The sequence below is a fragment of the Mesocricetus auratus genome, unplaced genomic scaffold (assembly GCF_017639785.1).
Source record: "Mesocricetus auratus isolate SY011 unplaced genomic scaffold, BCM_Maur_2.0 Super-Scaffold_100022, whole genome shotgun sequence".
NCBI classification, from domain to species: domain Eukaryota; kingdom Metazoa; phylum Chordata; class Mammalia; order Rodentia; family Cricetidae; genus Mesocricetus; species Mesocricetus auratus.
In genome coordinates, this window is record NW_024429203.1 from 22,354,016 (window position 1) to 22,375,466 (window position 21,451).

The 21,451-nt window shown below is 52.5% G+C and overlaps 1 protein-coding gene and 1 long non-coding RNA gene across 2 annotated transcripts in view; one reads left to right on the plus strand and one right to left on the minus strand.

Moving 5' to 3' along the window:
• Positions 1–8,436: 8,436 nt before the first annotated feature.
• On the minus strand, positions 8,437–13,167 carry LOC121133425. The gene is made up of 3 exons (XR_005870256.1): positions 12,630–13,167; positions 12,021–12,214; positions 8,437–9,171 (listed from the first exon to the last, which is right to left on the minus strand). It is a non-coding gene; the product is annotated as an uncharacterized LOC121133425 (long non-coding RNA).
• An 86-nt stretch (positions 13,168–13,253) lies between these two features.
• LOC101826699 (nectin-1) overlaps positions 13,254–21,451 on the plus strand; it is a 63,174-nt gene continuing 54,976 nt past the window's right edge. The window contains exon 1 of the mRNA XM_040729751.1: positions 13,254–14,246. Coding sequence (XP_040585685.1) covers positions 14,171–14,246 — 76 coding nt within the window. The 5' untranslated portion in view covers positions 13,254–14,170. The remainder of the gene's footprint in view (positions 14,247–21,451) is intronic.

The window sequence follows — 21,451 nt, forward strand, 5'->3', positions numbered from 1 at the left end:
GGGGAGCTAGGACAGTGTGGGGGGAGGGGTACAAGGCTGCCTCTGGGACACTGGGGCGCGGGACTGAGCCTACTGCTCTTGAGGTGCCCCCTCCCCCGCAACCCGGGAAGAGTTCGTCGGGTAAAGTCTATGCCCTCTCTGGACGCAAAGAATTCAAAACCAAACCAGGCAGTGGCCAGAGCCTCTCGGAACTGCCCTGGTCCCACAGTGATGAGCAATCCATGGTCCCATGCACGTGCAGTCCCCGTGCCCCGCACCGCTAGGTGGCGCTGGCCCCACTGTGCTCAGCCCATTTGGGGGCAGGCCCAGCAGCTTGGAAGGCGTTTGGAGCACCTGGAAGCAGTGGGCACATAATGAGAGGGACATAGGAAGCCAGACTCACGAGGTCACTCGTTCGTTCCTGTGCTTGCACATGTCCATTAAGTTGGACAGAGGGACAGTAACACTTCCTCGAAGATCTAAAAGCCTTTATCCTCAAGGTCACAACCTCGGAAACTAGAGTCGCACACAGGAAACGATGGTCACCCAAGGTTGTATGGGGGGAAAGCTGCTGGAGAGAGCTAAAGGCACTGCAGGGAAGAATTCAGACCCAGAGAAGAATGAGACCTTCCGGACCTCCAGTGGGCTATCGTGTCCCAGCCGGCCTGAGCTAAACCCAGAGCTCTGTGACCTGGAAGACAGTCTGTGTTCCGGAGCTCACGAGCTGGGGGAGAAAGCCCTCAGCACTCATTTCCAGGGACAAGTGCCCTCCATGCTCAGCAGAGGCTGCACACTCCAATCCCAGCCAGGGCTGGAAGGAGGGGAGTCTGCATCAGGAAGATGCAAGCCCCTCTTAGGTCGAGGCTGAGATGGAAAAGGCTGCCTGACATTCAGAAGGTCACCATCTAGGCTGAGGTGGCTGTCTTCCTCAGTAACTGGAACAGGAAGTGCAGATCCCGACTCCATGTGCAAGGCATAGTGAATGTCTTCTCCTTCAGCCTCTACTCCACTCTGGAGTGGATGTTAAGACCACTGCAGGGAAGAAAGTCTGAGCCTCAGGGAGGTTAGAGAACTGGCCCGGAGTAGCACTAGACCATCCCTGGCAGAGTGAGGACTGGGATCCATGGCAGCCTTGGCTCCACATCTCTTCTGCTGTTGGTGCTGGCCGATTCCAGGCCAAGACTAAACAGCTTGCACCAGAGAGCTGGGACATCAGAGGGGAGAGATGAGAAGGCGACAGGGCCAGCCGGGCTAAGAAGTCTTCGGCTGAGATGCTTAGCATCTCTCACAGCTCTTCAAGGCAGCCCTTTTCTCGGAATCTCCTGACCACGCCACCATCAGCTTAACATTCTACTCAGTTCCCTCTGCTCCGACTCCAAATGTTTATCAACACATGCTGTAATGTAATCAGCTCCTGGGAAAATACACACCAGGTAACGGATGCTGACAAGAGTGTCAAACAGATGTCTCCTCCCTGCCCCTCCCTCCCCCCTCCTTCCCAACCCCATCAGGCACACCCAGGAGGCTGGTGCCCTCCATGCTCAGCAGAGGCTTCTCACCAGGCCACCTCCCAGCCTTGTCAGTGGAGGCATTCCTTAGGAAGCTGGCAACCCAGAGGGCAGGGTCTGGCACTGGGGGGTCAGCAGTGTGCCAGGCACCTTACCAGGCTCTGCACATCTCGTCTCATCTGGCCCTCTGGGCCCCATTTTACAGAAACTGATGTCTACTATACTGACCAACCAGAGTGAAGCAGCAGTGATAGTCCCTCTCCCTGCCTTCCCACCAGGCTACCTCCCTACTGGGCTTTGAAAGGAAGCTCCTCTCACGGCCTTGTGAAGGGTCTAAGATCCTGCCTGGCCTCAGAGAACACTGCTAGCAGGTGTTTGGGGGCTTGCAAACTGTTCTTCATTTTAACAAAAGTGTGATGGAAAGGAGGACTCTAAGGGAGGCGACATCCCTTCTTTGTCCTTTACTCCTTCTTCCCATGAACCAGAGCCTTGAGACTCACAGACAGCCTGGACAGAAGGGCAAGGAAGTATGCAGAGCTGGGGAGAGCCCAAGGAGGGCAATGCCCCCCCCATCTTCCGGGGCCTCTGGGATCAGCTGTATGAGGCTGGGTGTCCTAAAGGAAATCGGTATTTGCTTTTTGCCCTCCAACACATTCAATTGCTCCTTTCATCTGACAGGGATTGTAAATGAGACTTTATGGGATTTCTAATGATGGCAGTTTCCCTTTATCAGCCTCCAATTCCCACTTCTCTACTGGCCTGAGTTGACTCTGGGAAATGTTTTGACCAGGAATCAAGATTCCAGCAGGCAGTGCCCTGGCCACTGCTTTCCATAATGAGGGCTGGAAGTTATCAAACTGGCATCCAAGGACCTTAGGAAGCTCACTACCAAGAAGTTCACCATCTGATGGCTGACTGCCTCCCAGATGGGGAACTTCACCTCCCTGGTTCTGGTTCTGGTTCTTCAGCCATAAATGTGGAACAATAAAGCCTGTTCCTCCCACCTACCCCAAGAGCTGCTATAAGGCCCCAGTGAGAATCCAGGCCTGAAAGGCCTTGGAAATATATAGAGCAATCACCCAACCTGAGTTTGCTGCGACTATCATTGCTGATGAGAGTGCAACAGGGAGAGGAAGTGTTGGCTGCAGGACTGAGGGTGGGCTTGTTTGTGTGCACAGAAGTGTACCTACCTGTTCTGGGGATGGGTGGAGTTCTCATATTTGCACCTGCTTCCAAAGGCAATAGACCAGGCAATATGTGTGTGTGTGTGCGCGTGCGTGTATTCACGCGCATACACACTAAAGTGTCTTCATATAATGGTAGTTAATGGTATTGCATTAAAATACAATACAAAACTCCTACGTGCCAGGCATTGGTACGGATGTTCCTTCTAACCTCTGTGATGTGTCTTCAAGGAGAAGGCCCACAGACCAACACATTACACAATCATCTGTTGAAGCTGTATGATGGTGTTTTTGACACAGGTATGCCAGTGTTGGAAGAGGTATGTCTCAGATGAGTCCCATGCAATTGAAAGTCTATGCCTCTCACCCAACTGGCAGGGAGGGCCTCCATGTGTTTGCCTGAACTTCAGTACACATATGAACATAAATTTCAGGTACTTGGGTACATGCACTTGTGTGTGTGTGTGTGTGTGTGTGTGTGTGTGTGTGTGTGTGCATAAGGGTGCACACCCCCCTCTCCACTCCTGGATTGATTAATAAAATTGTTCCTTGTCTACCAGCTGCCTGGTCTGAGTGAGCCCCTGGCAGGCTATGAGCACTCCAGCTGTGAGCCATCCAGCCCAGGCAGATACAATGTGGTGACAGCAGTACTTTTGGGAGGAGGTCGATGTCTGTGAAGGTGGCAGGACCCCTGCCAGAGGAAGGTGTAGATTCGTGCACCAGGTTAGGAGCAACAGGGGTGTGCAGCAGATGGGAAAGGCTCAAAAGCCTTCAGAACAAGACAGAGCCAGCACCGCCATGTTCAAAGGACCTGGAGATGACAGGACAAAGCAGTGTCTGAGCAGTCTTGGGGTGAGGGGCTGCTGAGTGGACTGGCCTTACCATAGCTCCTGGCTGCCCTAGAAACTCACTCTAGACTTCGGGAGGCAACACACAAAGGCCACTCATGGAGGCATGTGTCTCCTCAGCCCCTCCTCGTGCTCTCCACTTGCTCAACCCTAGTCTTCCTGAGCTCTCACAGCCACACCCTGCCCCCTTGCAGCACAGAGTCCCATCAGGCTCCACCCCCAGGGGTCCATCGTATGGGCCTCCTGCCTCGGCTTCCAGGTTCAACCTCAGAGGGTTTAGCTCACCTCTACAGGACACTTCCTAACCTTTCCCAATCTCCTAGACTAGCAACGAGTCCCACACAGATGACATTCCCACAGATTCCTTATTTTCCTACGATGCCACTTCCTTATTGATCCCCACCTACCCTATTAGACTTTGTTCCCAGGAAGGAAAGGGATATATACACTGTAGCTCTTTTCTGGGTTCTAGGAATTCATCCTAGGGCCTCTCACACGATAGGCAAATCTCTACCACTGAGCTACGTCCTTGGTCCCCATGAATAAAAGCTGGTGTTAATCCAGACAAGCTTTTTGAGCTATGGCCAGGGAGAACCATTCTCTCCCCATTCCCTCCTCCTAAACCCATCCCCAGCCCAGTAGTAACCATCATCCTCCCAGAGTAGGAAGCTTGCAGTGAACTTACAGAGATTCTCCAAGTCATCAGCACCATCTCACAAGTGAGGCTACCGAGAGGTCCAGTAGCTCATCAAGGTGAATGAGGAGGGGCTGTTAAGAGTAGCAGCTACTCTTCCAGGGGCCTAGGGTTCAATTCCCAGCCCCCTCATGGCAGCTCACAACCATCTGCAACTCCTGTTCTAGTTACCCTCACACAGACATACACTCAGGCAAAAATACCAAAGCACATAAAATAAATAAATTTAAAAATAACAACAGCAAAAAAGAAGGTGACATGACTTTTCCTAGTTTGTCCATGACCTTCCTCATTTTATCAAAGGGAAGTCTCATGTCCTGGGATCCCCTCAATCCCAGGCAGACCAGTAGAGCAGGCCACTCTTGTTGCCCCAGACTTCACAGTTAACAAATGACTGATTCAGGACCCTATCCCAGTTCTCCTGACTCCATATCACACTCTCGTCCCCTGGCTAGGCCACCTCCCAAGCAACAGATCAGCACATGATCTCTGTCCCTTTAAATCTCAACCTGCTTGGGCACTGTCTACCCTCTGGCTGTTACCCCAGGCCACTGGCCACCTTCCTGGAGCAGCTCTTCCCAGAGGCATGTACTCAAGGAGTACAGGGCATTGATATTAACCTAAATCAAATATAATCCAGAGCTCATTTCTGCAGGAAAAGCACTTTGCATAATACAGAAAAATTAAATTATTAAAGAAACTTCATAATGATATTAAAGTAAAATTTTAAATAAAATTAAAATAAAAAATCTTCACCCACAAATTATTTTCATTTCTCCACATTGCCTTCCCTGTGGCTATTTTTGAGAACTATAATACAGTATGAACCCCACTTGGTTGTTCCTGCTTCACACCATAAAAACCTGATATGGATTCTCTTCTGGCCAGAATCTCTGTGTCACTAACACCCCTCATTAGGTCAGATGGCAGGGAGCTGGACACAGGGCATCTCCTCCACAAAGGATTCCTTCTGCAGCAGAGCTTGCTTGCCAGACAGACAGAGGGACAAGGCTTTCCCCCATCCTTCCTTGGAAAGGTTGAGACCAACAAGTCTAAAAGGTCTAACTCTCAGGCACACCCTCAGTTCAGTGTGCTCAGGACAAGTGTGTCCTTCTCTGCTGGGCGGGAGCCAACCTGGACACTTCTCTGCACTTAAAAGCTCTATTGCTTCATTTCATATGGCTCTTGAAAAGTCTTCTCCCCAAATGAGCAGGCACCCCCTTATAATCTCCTTAACCCCTTGTTGGAAGGGAGATGACATGTCCCCTTCCTCTCTCAAAATCTTTGTCCCTCAGCCCCCGTCACCAAAGCTCTGCCCAATCCTTCCCTTCCTCATGACCTAAGCTCACTCCTCCATGCAGACCCACGTGCGACTCTCTTCAGGAGGCCACTCTACAGTTTAAGAACCCCCACCCAGGGCAAGGCCTCCAGCCACATGCAGAAGAACTCCCTGGGATTCAGGGTGGTAAGCGGCCCGAATGCTAGGAGGGCATGTGGACCAGAAGCAAGGAACGCACTTTCTTCCACACTTCATTCTTTCTGGAGCATCGGATGGTTTAAGTTGGTGTAGCTCAGTTGGTAGAGGGTTTGCTTAGCATGCATGAAGCCCTGGGTTCAATCTTTAGCAATATGGAAAACAGGCACAATAGGTACACACTTGTAATCTCAGCATTTGTGGGATGGAGGCAAGAGGATCAGAAGCTTAAAGTGCCCCATGGCCCCCAAGTGGAGGTGTGGCCTTGTTGGAGGAAGTGTGTCACTGTGGGGGTGGGCTTTGAGGTCCCTCAGGTTTCTCAAGCTTCCCTCAGTGGATTTCCCTCTGCCATCTGGTCAAGATGTAACCAGCTCCATGTCTGCCCGCATGCAGCCATGCTCCCCATCATGATGATAATGGACTGAACCTCTGAAACTATAAGCAAGTGTCCCAATTAAATGTTTTCCTTTTGAGAGTTGCCGTGCTCATGGTGTCTATTGACAGCAATAGTAAACCCTAACTAAGACAGAAATAAAGTAAAATTGAGGCCAGCCGATATGAGCTTGTCTCAAAAACAACAATGAGAAACCCTGACACAAAACCCTCGGACTTTAGTTCCACCAGGCATGAAGCTCCCTGGAACATCTGAGGCTGTCCTTCAGTTAACCATCTTGGTTCCCTTTCAACACACCAGATCCCAGGACCTGGGGGGGATGGGGTGCAGTTGTACTCAGCTGGCTGTCCCAAGAGCAATGGCAGCCATGGCAATGAGGAAGCTCTGCGGTGATCTCTCTAGGAATAACAATAATTAAATGCTGCTAAGCACTGAGGGACACAGAAGCACAATCATAATCACCACAGCTACCATGGCGATGATAACAGTAATTAGGGGCTGTGGTTTCCAGCTCCCCCCAGGAGCACAGCCTAGGGTGATGTTGGCCTGTCAGGTGAGGGAAGGGGGTACCTGTAGCAGGTGGGGCTTCTCTGAGAAAGGCCAGAGCTTTGGGCATGCTTTCTCCTTGAGATTCCATCTTCTGATCCCGCTTCTGTTTGTGCTCCCCCTCCTCCTCCTCTCCCTCCTCCGCCATCCTCATCTTCCTCTCCTCACACCTCAACCTCAACTGACCTCACACTGAGGGTTGGAGACCCTGGATGGGGTAACCTTTTATTCAGTATACCACTTCCAACCTATCTTCTCCTGCCAGGAGATTTTAGGGTTTGGGGGAACCTTGGGGATTTCATAAGGTTCTCCTCACATCAAAGTAAGCTTTACTAGCTAATTACTGAATGACACAGAGGGGCCTGGGAGATGGCCGGGAGGGGAAGTCATTATTGTGTTGACTTTGGGCCTTTTCCAGGCCCAACAGCTGCCGGTCTGAAAGGGCCTGTGGAAGCTGAGCGCCTGCCTCGGGGAGACTCTCCTAGGAGCCCTGCTTTCTCAGGGCTATTCTCTGGAAGATCAGTTGCCACCTTTTCTACCCACATGGCTGGACTAGGTAAGAAAGCAAAGACCAGCTGCCTGCTCTTGGAGTGGCCTGTCATACTCAGGCACATCAGGTCTCAGAGCCAGAAAGGGAGAACCCACTCATGTCCAAGGCCAGAACAAAATTCCATCAGGAGTGTTCCTGGTGAAAGGGCTGCAGCCTCAGTGGGAAGATGACCTGCAGTTCCTTCCCTCGCCTCTTAGCTCCAATCTCTAAGCAGTCTTTGCCAGATTAAATTGAACCCGACTTCTCCTAAGCAGACCCCCCTGGGTCCTGACTCCCCAGGAAAGGCATGCCCCTCATGTGTACTCCTTTCCCCTGTGGTGCCTGGAGAATGCTAATCACACCTCCACTCTCTCCAGCCTTCCACCTTCCAACCTCTCCCTGCAGGTAACTCCAGCCTCCCAGCGGTGACCCTGTTACTCGTCCCTCCTGTGTTCTGTCCCCCAGATTCTCTTTACCCCTGCTGGGTTCATCTCCTTCTCTACACTCATAAATCCATGCCTCATCTCTTTTCCACCCTTGGTCCCCCATCCCCCCTGCCCCATCCCCTCCCCACTTCCAAGGCACTTCCAAGGCTTACTCCACGAAGGGTTTTCCCTTTCACTCGCTTCCCCAGCCCCTCACTGCCCACCTGCACATGGTAGCCTTTGATTTGCCACCGAAAAGGAGAACGTGAGCCCCTTGTGGTGTCTGGCTAGCTCTTTCAATGCTTCTGATCGGCTTGTTTACCCATTACACCACATTTCTAGGAAGCAGGACACCTACCACCGCCCCCCCCCCCAGCGCGTCCTCTGACCCCTTGCTTGAGTCTGGGTTCTGCTCCCACTTGGAGGTCAGCACCATTCTCTCAAAGGTCAATGGTACTTCAGTCCCTGTTTCCAAAAGCCCTCTGATCCCTGCCTGTACCTGCAGAATCGCTCCCTATTGGTGGTGGCCTTCCCCCGCTCCCCCACCCCTCTCTCCTCTTCCTCTTCTTCAGTTAAATCCTCTTCTATTCTTACTGGCTTCCATGACAACCCACTCTCTCTGCTCCCCTCCTCCCTCACTGACCAATCATCATCTGTCTGTCCTACACACATCGTTGCCAGATCCATCTCCTGAAAGCCCAGCTCCAGCAGTTCTCAATAAGCACTTCTCTGTTCAGAAATCTTCAATGGCTCACTATTGCCTAAGGGGGGAAAAAAGAAAAAAGAAAAAATTGAACCAACCATCATGGGATTGTGAAATCACAAACCTTTATGTAATCATAACATATAGTGCAATAATTAGTCAGGAGTCAAAAACTTTTTTGAACAGCCATATTTTCAAACTCTATTTAGAAAAATACTTTTCAGAAGGTCCATGTTTACAGTGGATGAAGGCAACATGCCCTTTAAAGATGGCTCTGTTGAACAGGGAGCTGGAACCCAAAGACATCGTAGGGCTCTCAAAACACAACTTGAAACCCAGTGGGCATATTAGCCCCCTCAGTCTGCAGAAGAGAAAGGTGAGGCCCAGAGAGAGCATGTGATGGGCAGAAGGGGACACAGGATACAAGTGAGAAGACAACACATTTGCACTAAGTGCTTAGTGGGTACATGGTGTGTTCTAGGTACTGGGGATATGGTCCCTGGCCTAGAGTAGATCAGGCATTTGTAAATAATTACCAATGAGGCTGCAGGAATACCAAAAAAGAGCTGTGTGGAGACACAGGGGACAAGCCTGGTCTACCATGAGGACTTGACACAGGTGAACTGAGGCCAAAAGAAAAGGTAGCTGACCCAAAAGGGAGATGGGGTTTACAGAGGAAACACATTTGATGAGCCCCAGGAAAGTGCAGTCTCTCCTAAGCAAAGCTCTAGAGCAGAGGGATGTGAGGCTTCTGAAGCAGGCAGCATCCAACAGGCACTGTTGAGGCCCGGACAATGGCCTCAGAGGAGGGTCCTCATGCTTGGAGCTGGTCATTTGCATTAGAAGGTCACTTGCACTACATGCCAGGTGGTGTGCTGATTTGGATCCTAGAAGAGAAAATAAAGAGAATATAGACGTTAGTGAGGAACTTGGGGAAATCCAATAAATTCTTTAGTTCATTTAATAGAGACATAGCAATGCTAATTTCTTAATTTTGCTACATGGTTCATATATAAGTCATTAAGATTTAGGAAAGTAGGTGAAGGTCAACAAAAACTACACTATCTTTTTTGTTTTTTAAGATTATGCTTGTGTGTGTGCACATGTGTGTGTGTGCATACATACATGCAGAAAAGCATATCAAGTCTCTTGAAGTTGTAGTTACAGGTGAGCCACATGAAGCGGGTTCTGGGAATCGAACTCAAGTCTTCTGGATAAGCAGCAAATACTCTTAACCATGGAACCATTTTTTCAGTCTTTCTACACCTCTTTTGTAAATCCAAACCTATTTCAAAATAAAACAGACTTTACACGCACAGAGTGGGAATGCAATGCCTGCATCATGCTTTGCATGTAGCATATGTGTCTCTGGCAGAGAAGAACACAATTGTGTGTGGACACACAGGTTATAGGAATGGCATTGACCAACACTGAAACAGTTTTCTCCGTATACCAGGCATCGTTCCAAGTGTGTACCATGTTTAACCCTCACAATCCTAAAACCTGTATGTCATCTAGTCCCGTTTCACAGACAAGAAGGTGGGCACATGGAAGCTAAGCTGGCAAGATTGTAGACCTGAAGGATGGATCAGATTTGAATCAAGAGAGGCAAAAGAGAGAATTACAGGATGATGGGACAGCTTCTGCAAGTTTGGACACTGAACTTGTCTAAAGATACTTAGTTACTAACGGCTATCGTCTAAAGACACAGTTACTGAGGGCCAGAGCTGGCATTTAAGAAGTTGAATCCAGGGTTGAAGAAATGGTTCAGTGGTTAAGAGTGAATATTGCCCTCCCAGAAGACATGATATCAGTTCCCATTGCTCCCTTGTAACTCAACTCCAAGAGCTTTGATGCTTCTAGTCACTCCAGGCACTGCACTCACAGGCACATACACACAGTTAAAAATAATAAAATAAGTATTTTTAAAATAATTTGAATCCAGAGCTTACCATGGTGATTCACATATAATACTAGTACTTAGAAGGTGAAGGCAGGTGAATATCTGGGAATTCGAGGCCAACCTGGTCTACATAGCAAGTTCAAGGGCAGCCAGGGCTCGAGATCCTGTGGTGGTGGTGGCACATACCTTTAATCACAGCACTTGGGACAGAAGGTCAGCCTGACCTACCATAGCCAGGACAGCCAGGGTGGTTACACAGAGAAACCCCGTCTCTCTCAAATACAAATCAAACAAAATAAGAATGAAATCTTTAGGATTGGGAAAGAAAAGAAAAAACTAAAATAATAAAAAACACCTCTTAAACTGGGTGTGGGTGTAGGGAGTCAAGTCAGTCAGGTCTACATAGTGAATTCTAGGACAGCCAGGGCTGTATAGAGAAATCCTGTCTTTAAAAAAAAGAAAACAGAAAGAAAGAAAGTGTGTGCCACCACCTTCCACCTTATGGTCTCCACTCTTAAGCTAGGAGCCCAGGAGTCCTTTCTGCTTGTCACCTTCCAGCTTTGGATGGTTCTGCCATGCATGTCTGTGCCGGAGGGCATCACAAGGACCACACAGAAGCCATGAGCACAGGAACAAGGCTGGTGAGAGCAGAAGTGAAATAGTGTCATCCGTGCACAAGGCACGGGTGGTGGTCCACGCCTTTAATCCCAGCACTGGAGGGCAGAGGCACACAGATCTCGGCCAGCCTGGTCTGCAGAGTGAGTTCCAGGACAGCCAGGGGTACACAGAGAAACCTATCTTAAACAAACAAACAAACAAAGTAGTCAGGACCATACCCTGTGCCCTACAGTTGCCTGGTCTTATTTTCCTTCCTATCGGCAAAGGAAATCTTTCTGATCTTTTGCAATCCTGTTACACACACCTGTCCCTCTCTCATTCCCTCAGACTGCAAAACAAACCAGATCACTTGCTGTTCTTACAAAGGCAGAACCCTTACCTTCAGACATCTCCACCGTCTTGCACAATAGTGCTATCTTCCTGAAATTCTCTTCTGTTTTTTGTTTTTAATTTTTTATATGTTGGTTCAAATATGATCCATCCTTAAGGGCAGCAGTTAACTACTGCCTCTTCAAGGGGCCTTCCTGTGTGTTTACAGCAGAAGGTAGTGTACTGCCTTGGCCACTTGCCTACAACTTCTCCACCCACAGGAAGTCATGTCCCTCCCGAAGACACGCACTTTTTTTGTATGCCTTATTTTGCTTTGCCTTTTGTTTGTTTGTTTTTCAAGACAGGGTTTCTCTGTGTAGTCCTGGCTGTTCTGGCACTCACTTTGTAGAGCAGGCTGGCCTCGAACTTACAGATCCTCCTGCCTCTGCCTCTGCCTCTGCCTGTCAAGTGCTGTGATTAAAGGTGTGTGCTACCATCCCAGCTTTGGATGGCCGTTTAAGAACAACAATCCACAGCAAGCTTGGAGAAGGTAGGAGAACTGACAGAGCTTGGTGTACCTGGGATTACCCCCTCCAACACAATCATTCAGCTCCTGTGATGTGTCAGGCACAAGCAAGAAATTCATTTTGGCTTTGGCAAACTTAAAAGCACTTGCCAGCCAGATGGGAGATTCCTGGCTGGGAGCCTGGCCACCACTTGCTAAATTTAACAGGGCATTCCCCAGCGTAAGACCCTCCTGCAGCCACTACCTGGAATTATCCTGACTCACAGACTTGACCTTACCTCAAACTGAAGCTGGGGTAGGACCAATTATTTATGAGTCCCCTTCCCTAATTCTGACTAGCTGTTGCTCACCTTCCTGGTTTTCCCTGTGCTGACCCTTACTTTGAATCCAGTTGCTTGAGGGACTGTGTCTGGTTGAGATCTGCAGTCAGCCCCGGAGCTCCACTCCCACAGAAGGCTTCAGCCCAGCCTAGGCTATGGTAGATGTTTTCCTGGTGATTCTGAAAACCTTCTGCACTGTGGTGAATGATTCCTCAGAATTTCTGCTTCTGTGTCTCCCCAACTAGATTCAGCTCCTGTTGGACCATGCAATGCATCCCCAGGTCTGGCTGTTAGTGGGGGTATAACTCTGGTCCTGAGTTACACGTGTGAAACATAAAAGTCTACACAGAGCCAGTGTCCCTGTGAGTGAAGTGACTTCTTTAGGAGACCGAGGCCATGAGCCCCGTAGTGGGAAAGTGACACCCTCCTCCATCCTCCTGCCCCTCCCACTCTCTCAGAAAGGGAAATTTACATTTTATCGGAATGTGGCTGCTTCCCTGTGCCTCTGTGCCCTTGGGGCTGGGCAAAGGGGGCGTTGTCTGGTCAGGCCTGCTGGGAGTGCTCAGCTCTCTTGGCTGGGAAACCCTGTCTGTCTGCCTCTCCCAGGCCAAGGATGGGGAACAGAAGGTCCAAGCTTCAGAATGCTAAGGGCCCCTCCGGCTCAGTCACCTTGGCATGAAGCCACCCGGATGTGGTGGGTGGCGAACAGGATGGGGCGGAGAATCCTGGCCGTTCTGGGACACCGACTGGATGGGCCACTTTCGCGGGAATCCCGCAAACCGCTCAGAAACGAGGTGCGGGCAATGGGAGCAGACTTGGTTTCTTGCTATTTGGGAGAAGCAGAATGCTTCAATGTCGGGACAAGGACCCCCTTAAGGAATAAGGATTATAAACGAAGTCTCACTAGAAACCCGAGTGCCCTGGTCTCATTCACTAAGGCCTTCCTTCTGCTTCTCCACAGCTTTCGCGGTTGGTCTTCCGCTAAGCTGCTCTGTCTTGTGCCCACATCTTGGGGAGGCAGAAGCTTTGACAGCTGGGTTCTAGACTGTTCTCTGCTTCTTCCAGCCCCGGAGCACTCTCTACGCCCTCCTCTGGGCCTTTGTTTTCTCATCTGCGAAATGGGCCCAGGGTTGGGGAAGAGGGCTGGAAAAGCCCTCGGAGCTCGGACAATGCCAGATCCGGCTCCCCATGGCCGCCCCCTCCCCATCTTAACTCCACCCCTACCGAGCAGCTTCTCCCCCTTGCCGGCCGCTAGGGGTCACTGCCTCCCTTTGTCAGCGACCGCGGAGGGCAGCCCGCCCTCCGGCCCTCTCCACGACCGAAAGGCGACTCAAGGGGCATCTCGCTAGCGAAGGGGCCTGAGCGGGACCCCCACGGTCACGCTCGCAGCCGCAGCTGCCTGGGGTTGGGAGGTGTAGGCGCACTGCCGGAGGCCGGGCCAGGGTTGGGCCGGGCGCGTGGGAGCCAGGAGGGGGTTAACGCTAACCCCTCCCCCCGGGCTGACATCACGGGAGAGCGGGTGAGAGGCTGGATCGGCGAGTGAGAGAAAGAGAGGGAGAGCAGCAAGCGCGGCTCGCCTCGGCTCCCAGGCAGCTCCACATTGTTGCGGATCGCCCGCACCGGGCGCAGCGACAGCTTTGGGGACCCGTGGCGCACCCGGCTCGCTCCCCTCGCTCCTCCAAGACCGCTTAGCCCGGAGCCTCGAGGGCAGCTGGCCGCCGAAGCCGCACACCATCGCCTGGGCCCCGAGCCCTCTGCACCGCCCGGCCACCCTCGGAGAACGGCCGGCCATGGACGCCTGCAAGTTGGAGCCGAGCGGGAGGGTGTGAGCGCGCCCAGGGCCGGGAGCCTGCGCCGCGCTAGCCGGGCAGCCGGGCGCGCCGGGGGTGGGTCCCTCTCCCCAGCCCCGCTCTGCGTGGAAGAAGAGGGCGGGGACCGGGGCAAGGAGGAGAGCGGAGGAGGCGAAGGGGGCATGACTCGTGCAACTTGCGGCGGGCATCTGCCGAGGTTCTGAGCCGGCGGCTGCCGGGGCCCGATTGCGGCCGCGCGGATCCCACACAGCCCATCCCGCCCCGGCCGACGGCTGCGGCTGACCTGGATCCTCCGAGCGCCAGCCGGCCGCCAGCGATTCGCCCTCGTCTTCCAGGCTGGTTTCTGGAGCGCGAGGAGCGCCCTCCTGGCCGCCCCTTTCGCCGGACCCCCGCCCTCCGATGGCTCGGATGGGGCTTGCGGGCGCCGCTGGACGCTGGTGGGGACTCGCTCTCGGTTTGGCCGCCTTCTTCCCAGGTAAGGGGATCGCTTTTGCCACCCCCATGCCCCCCACCCAACCAGAGTCTCCCCGGGACTGGAAGCTGGATGACGGGTACGACTGGGTTGTAGAGAGCAAACGGAGCCAGAAAAGTTGGGTCACACTTGGATGGGGGGGGCAGGAGGTGGCAACCGTGGAGAAAGGGGTTGAGGAGCCGAACAGCCTGCCCTGCAGAGTAGCAATCGGATGCACGTCTCTATGTAGCAAGAAAGCACTTTCTCCGCTCAGTTCTTCACAAAAATAATAATATGTAATAGGGTTCTATTTATTTAATAACCGGTTCTCAGCTCGAGGAGCAGTTTGGAAACACTGAGTGTTACATAAATGCAAAATAATCGCCGTAATCACCGACTAGGGGTATGAGACAACAGCCCCAGGGGGAGGGCGTCAGTCTCCGAGCTGGTGGGCCATGGGTTTGGAGGGTTGCTGGGGGCTTCATTTCTTTTGGCGGCCTCTTGTCAGACGGTTTCGGGCTCGCGGGGGCCCCCTCTTGCCCCACACCGCCCCACAGCGGGCGCTAGGAACCGCTTCTGCGGCACAAGCGGCTTCTTGCTCACCTGCGGTTCCTTTTCTTGAGGGTGAGGCCGGGGCGCCTGGGGATCGCAAACTCCTGGCCTTGCGCGGGACTGGGCTCCGCCTTGGAACTCCACTTCTAAAGCAGAGGGCTCCCCCAGGAGGAAGCTCCATGGGCTTCATGCCAGCCAGGTGGCCGCATGACCCACTTTCCCGAGAGGCCCCGAGGGTGTCCCGCAAGTCTTTCCTCGAGGTTTGAGCTGCCGGCTGAAGAGGGGTTAACTCCGCGCCCGACCCTGGGGTGGCCCGTGGTGGCCCATTCTGACGGATGGGGTGGGGGCGGAGGTTGGGACCGGCCCAGGCATATTGTGCTGGGGAATGAACTGGAAAATGCGTTTAGGAGGCAAATCCTACCGAGTCCCCTCGCCTGGATTTAACCCCTTGTGTCCCTGGGGAAGCAACTGGGCTGCCAGCAGGACACTAATTTGGGTCAAGGTGGGGGGTATCTGTCTACTCCCCCACCCCCACCTCCGCTTCCCTCCCGAAACAAACCTAAGATGAGCTCTAGTCCTAGCAAGATGCGGTCTTGGGGGTGGGGGGGCTAGGCAAAGCGTGACTGTAGCTGGTGGTCGTCAATTCGGGGTAGCAGGATGAGGTGCTGCGTTAAGAATACTGGATTCCCAGGCGCTGTGGTTCTGCAGGCTTGCGGGGCAGTTTGTTAGGGAGAGGCTGGCCCGACTGTCCAGGTGTGGCTTGGATGCACTCCTGGAAGACAGGAGCCTGGCCTCATTTACTTCCTTTACTGCCTCCTTCTGCCAGCCAGCTCGCTGCTGGGTACTGCGCCTCTCCATCAGTGGTGGGTGCCAGGAAAGCAATTTGGGAAAGCAGGGACATGGACCGCTGTGGAGTGCTCCCCCCTGGGGTGTCCCAGGAGGGGACATTCCGTGTCACCGTCCCCAGGAGCATGCTGAAGCTTCCACCAGTGTGGCCTGGGTGGGAGTGGGAGGTCTTCACCCACCTTTTCACTGATGCTATCAAATGCAGTGCACACAGAAACTCAGCCTCTAGAATTTACCTGCAGCTTCAGAGAACCTTTTAAATTCCTAACCCTCCCCAGAACCCAGAGCCAGGAGCCTGAAGGATTCCTAGCACACTAGGGGTTAACCTAATCCCGGGATGGACAAAGGGCCAGAGGGTGTGAAGAAGGAAGCTCACCACCCTTTTCTATTTGTTGCTGTATTTCCCGGGTTTGGGGGGGGGGAGGTTGGAGCACGTTTAATTCCATCCTTGGGGGTTAGAGGCTCCGCCCACACAACAACAGGGAGACCTGGAGGTGACACTCACCTGGCTCAAAGCAGATGCTCCACCACCAAAAGCCCAGCTCCCAGTTAGGATGCCCGGAATGGAATCACAGCCAGGAGGCATTACTAAGTGTTCTGCCACTGATTGTGGCCAGTGGATGGGTGCAGCAGAGGCAACCAAAGTTCCTGGACTCACCTAGCTCCTAGACAGAGCCTGCTTCTGTGTGCCTCTGAGGTGACGGAAAGCAGGTGGGTACGGCTACACTCAGTCTGCCCTCGGACTGGGACTGAGAAGGCAAGGAGGCCCATTTGGTGAACTCCCCCGTTCCCTCACTCTCTCTTCCTGGGTTTCTGTCTGCCCCTGCCTTTCCCTGGGGATTTGCCAGTCTGCTGCTCTTTCCTGGGTTCTCCTGGGCTGTGACAGGGAGCACTGTGGAAGTGGAGAGGAAGGAGGTCCCAGTGTGTGTATGAGTGTGTGTGTGTGTGTGTGTGTGTGTGTGATGACTCCTGACTTCACAACACAGCCGACCTGACTCTTGAAGTGTACACAGAGAAGTATGTTTCTATGTGGCAGACAGCACAGGTAGGGTAGGAAGGGCCCAGGAGCTCTGTCTTTGTTTCCTGAGATGGCAGGCTTACTTAGAGGAGTGGGTCAGTGTTACCTACAGAGGGTTGGAAACCAGAAGAAGGGGCGGAGAAGTTGCCTGGGAAGTAGGTGTCCCACCTATACCACACCCTCTCTAATTGGCTTCCCCACACCTTTGGTCTAGAAAGAAAACCCACACCCTAGGTGTCAAGCTCACCATGCAAAGACCTGTCAGGCCACAGCATTCATTCCCTTTAGGCTGTCTGCACAGTGCCTGTTCCTGGTGCTTTCCTTTGAAGCCCCCAGAGCTAAGCTGTTGGGTGCTTTTCCTCTTGCCTGCTTCTCAAAGACTATGGTGGACTAGGATTTACTGGGCTGGGCATTATAGCAGAATCCATTCTCCTGGCCTGGGCTTGCAGTGTAAAACACAGCAGTCTTCAAGCCTATTAGTCAGGCAGCCTCCTGGAGAGCATCTGAGTCAGATTTAAGGCCTAACCCCGGAGACTGGAGGGAAGGCTCGGCACTGCAGAGCTTGGACCCAGCAGGCCTGGCCCAGTGGCCTACAAGGTTTCCCAACCTGGACCAGAACAAATGTGGGCCATGTAGCCAGTGGTTCCCTAAAGCAAGCTGGGACTAGTTGTAGGCTGCCAGCTCCTTCCTTGGACGCTTGGCTCTGCACAATGAGTCCACCTGGGCAATCGCCTGGGCTGCCTGGCCTGTGGGCCCAGTTGTAGGCTGCCAGCATGGCTGTGCCCACAGCTGAGCCGGTGGGCTGGGATGGAGGGCCAGAGGGTCGGCTCCCATTGCTGCATCCATGATGCCGCCATTGTTTAGCAGCTGACTAATGTTCATTGTTCAGCACAAATAGAAAACACCCAAGGGAGGTGTGACTATAGCTTCTACTCTTCTGATTGTATCTTTCCTGGTTAACTTGGCAAATTGAAAGCCTTCCCAGTGAGGAAGGGGCAGAGAGGTGTCTGCATCACCTGTTGGGCTTTTGTTTGTTTTGTTTTTTAACTTTGAACATTAGCCAGCACTCCAGGTAAGAATGGACAGTAGCCAGCTGTGGCTTGAGCTAACACTCGGACAGACTTGCCTTTGGTCCAGAGTGGGTGTATATAAGCATGTGTATGGGGCTTTGTGTGATGATGTTGGTCACCCACAACTCACTGTTACAAACACAGATCTGCAAGGACTAGAATTAGGGAGTATCTAGACTCATATTTGCAATCGCCATGGAACCGGAGCTCTAAGTTCCAAATGCATGTTCACATATAACTGATTTTTTTACGGCATTCAGATGGGTTGCATGGATGGTTTTGAGCATTGACAGTGCCTGTGTCTATGTCAGTGACTTGAGGGGGACTTTGGGAAGAGACCCAGAATTTGCTCTTATCTAGCTCGCTCCAAGAAAAGCTTGCTGGGTCCCAGTCCTTTGGGGCCTAGGAAGCCTTGGTGCTGCTTTCTTGCTCCTCTGCCTTTGGATTTCCACTAAAGCCTTGCGGGGGGGCACAAGACCTTAACAACACCTGGATTTCCACTAAAGCCTTGCGGGGGGAGCACAAGACCTTAACAACACCTGGATTTCCACTAAAGCCTTGCGGGGGGAGCACAAGACCTTAACAACACCTGGATTTCCACTAAAGCCTTGCGGGGGGGCACAAGACCTTAACAACACCTGGATTTCCACTAAAGCCTTGCGGGGGGGCACAAGACCTTAAGAACACCTGGATTTCCACTAAAGCCTTGCGGGGGGGGGGCACAAGACCTTAACAACACCTGGATTTCCACTAAAGCCTTGCGGGGGGGCACAAGACCTTAACAACACCTGGAAAGGCTTCCCTCTCTTGTCAGCCTTCTGTTGTCTCCTCCACTGGAGCTCTAATGGGCCTGGCCTGTTCCATAGGCTCTCAAGATGCTGAAATGTCTAGAAGGGGCCAAGGGACATACGTTTTCAGGTCCTCTTTAGACACCTTTGTTTCCTGCATGGACACTTAGGAAAAGAAATTTTGGGGAATTAGGTACCATGCTGTCCCTTTTAAAAGATCATTGTTGAGTGAGATCTTTGGTCCCCATAAGAAGCCTGCAGAGCCCTGTAGGTTGGCCAGGTCAGCAGCATGAATGTACCTGGTAGAATCTAGGCTTGGGCAACCAAAGGAGAGAGCCCACTTGTTAGAAAAGGAGGTGGCAATGAGGGACAAGGGATAGGGAAACCACAGTCTCCAGGGCTTAGCCTCCTTGTACAAGCCTAGCAGACAAGTATTCCCCTGAGCTGCAGACCCACTCCATGGAGAGCAAGCCTGCAGAGCCAACAGCAGATGTGCTGGCTGGGGCAGGAGGTAACTTAAGATCTGAGCCAGATCACCTTGCAGAGGGAATGCCCTAAGCTGGAGATAACACCCCTGCATCCAGTTAACCCTTTAAGCTCCAAGTGCCTGGTGGAGCTGGAAGAAGAGGAAAAGGAAGAAATGTGAGACATGACACCAGACATGTCACCAGAACATTGATCGTTCCACAAGTAGAGGCGAACCCAGTGCAACAGAAGAGATCCAAGACAGACCCAGAAATTTTGTGATCCCAGAGTGTAGGGTATTGAGAGCAATGGGTAGGTAATGGGAAATGCAGAAGGGGAAGTTATAGAGCTGTACCTTTCTCAGACTCTCAGTCGAGGGCAAAGAAGCAGGTCACCTAGTTGTCCTTCTGTAACCAGCTGTTCACCCCATCTTGGTAGCCCAGCCTAGTAAAACTGGCCAAGCTAGGTTGGAATCCCAGCCCTAATGATGACTAGTTGAGAAACCTTAGCAGAGTTGCTGCATGAGCCTCAGTTTTCCTATCTGCAAAATGGAACTCTGCTGATAGGATATCCAAGATTTCAAGATGAGGTGGGGAATGACGACTGAAAAGAGCTTAGCTCAAGGCTAGCATGTGACACCACGGAATAATGAAGAGCCCAGGTTCTCTCCCGTGTCTTTCCCCTGAATGGCCCTGCCCCTCTGGCTTGCCTTTCGGGCATTACCATCTTTATGCTCCTTCGAGGAGGCCACTCAGCTGCCTGCTCAGTGCTAGCCTCACTTCCCTTTATCCTAAGGGAGAAAGTCCCTGCCCCTATTTGGACATGGTGCTGCAGCCACCTGGGAGCTGCTGGCATGGTGGGAGGACTCGGGTGGCCTGACTGGCTGCAGGTACCTGCCCAGGCCAGTCCTGTGGAGGCCGAGTTCTACACAGGCAGCAGGTGCTGGGCAGCCTTTGTTTTACAGCATGTTACCCAGGGCTCTCCAGGCATCAGCTTCATTCCCTGGCTGCAGCCCAGCTGGGGCGCCATTGCCCATCTGGAGTGCTTGCAAAGCGCAGCCCACGGCTAGAGGGGAGAGCCTGGGATTCTCTGCCCCCCACTTTCCTTCAAACTTCTACATCTGGGCAGAGGGGAGGTAGCAGTTCTTGGTGAGGTGGTAGAGAGCAGGTAAAGAGAGTCCTTCCAGGTCTCCTGTTGCAAATTGAACACTTCCACTAAATTATCATGAAAACAAGTGCAGGTGGAAGCCATGTGTTGTGTGGTCAGCACCACTCTCCACTCCGAGCTTCAGCTAGAACTCACATGCGTTGTGTTAGAATTAGTATTGTTCCCTTTTACGGACAAGGAAAGTGACTCTTAGTTTGATGACTTGTTGTCTCTCCCATGCTAGTGTTGCCAAATTAGGCACTGGGATTCTGAGGGTAAATCCAGTAGAGCAGAAGGAAGAAACAAGCCAGAGTGGGCACACAGAAGGGGTTGAGCCAGGTCACCATTGTGTCCATGATATAGTTACTGGCTTTGTCAGCTACCACCCGTTCCCACCTCCCTGCCCTACAGCAGGTATGGCAGCTCCTGGAGGAGATAGGGGGTAAGCGGAAACAGAGACGAGTGCTGCTAGGGAGGACCACAGAGCCCAGGTTGGCACAGCGTGTGCCTAGCAGTGGATCAGTAAAGGAGAGGGAGACAGTGAACCTCCTCCCCTGGAAATGTGGGCTGAGACAAGGGGCAGGGCCCTGAGGTGTGAGCGTGGAACCCCAGGGCATGGGCATGCCAGGGCAGGGTGTGGGCTTGGTTCGGGCAGAAAGCAGGAGCCCAGGAAGCATCATGGGGGTAGATAGAGCACCTAAGAGGTGCTTGGGGGGTACAGTCTGGCGCTTTGAGTCAACTCCCTTGCCCGGGCAACCCCAGTCACCTCTAGCCTGCAGACCCCGAATCACTCCCAGTTTATGAGGAGTCTCATTGCCCAGCCACAGACAATAAAACCCGCCTGACCACTCTGGCCCGAATCTCATTAGAGGACATTAGTTCCACTGGCTCCTGGCTCCTTTGGGATCCAGCTGCAGGCGTGGTCTGGGAAGCAAAATGGGCCATTGGCCGTGGGCATAGGAATGTCCCCTTGAGAGACTGAAGTCAATCGATGGGTTTAAATGGAGGCAGGCCATCCCTCCAAAGTCCTGGGATGCATGCACCTCAAAGCTGGCAACCAGCAGACTCTCAGCTGTGACCCCAGCCTGAAGGAAAGAAGACCCAGCTCCCTCCCTGGACTGTTCTCTGAAAGGAGCTGACTGTAGGCTCCTCCCATCATCAGGTTTCTTAGGGATAGGGAAAGCATACTAACCCCACGTGCAACTGGAGCAGAGATAAAACCCAGAGTCCCCACTGGCCTTGGACTAAATCTTGGCCTGTCTTTCCATCCCAAAGGCAGAGGATACAGACATAGAGACGCTGTGGCAAAAGCATCCCCCCCCCCCCCCGTCTCTAACTGGAGTT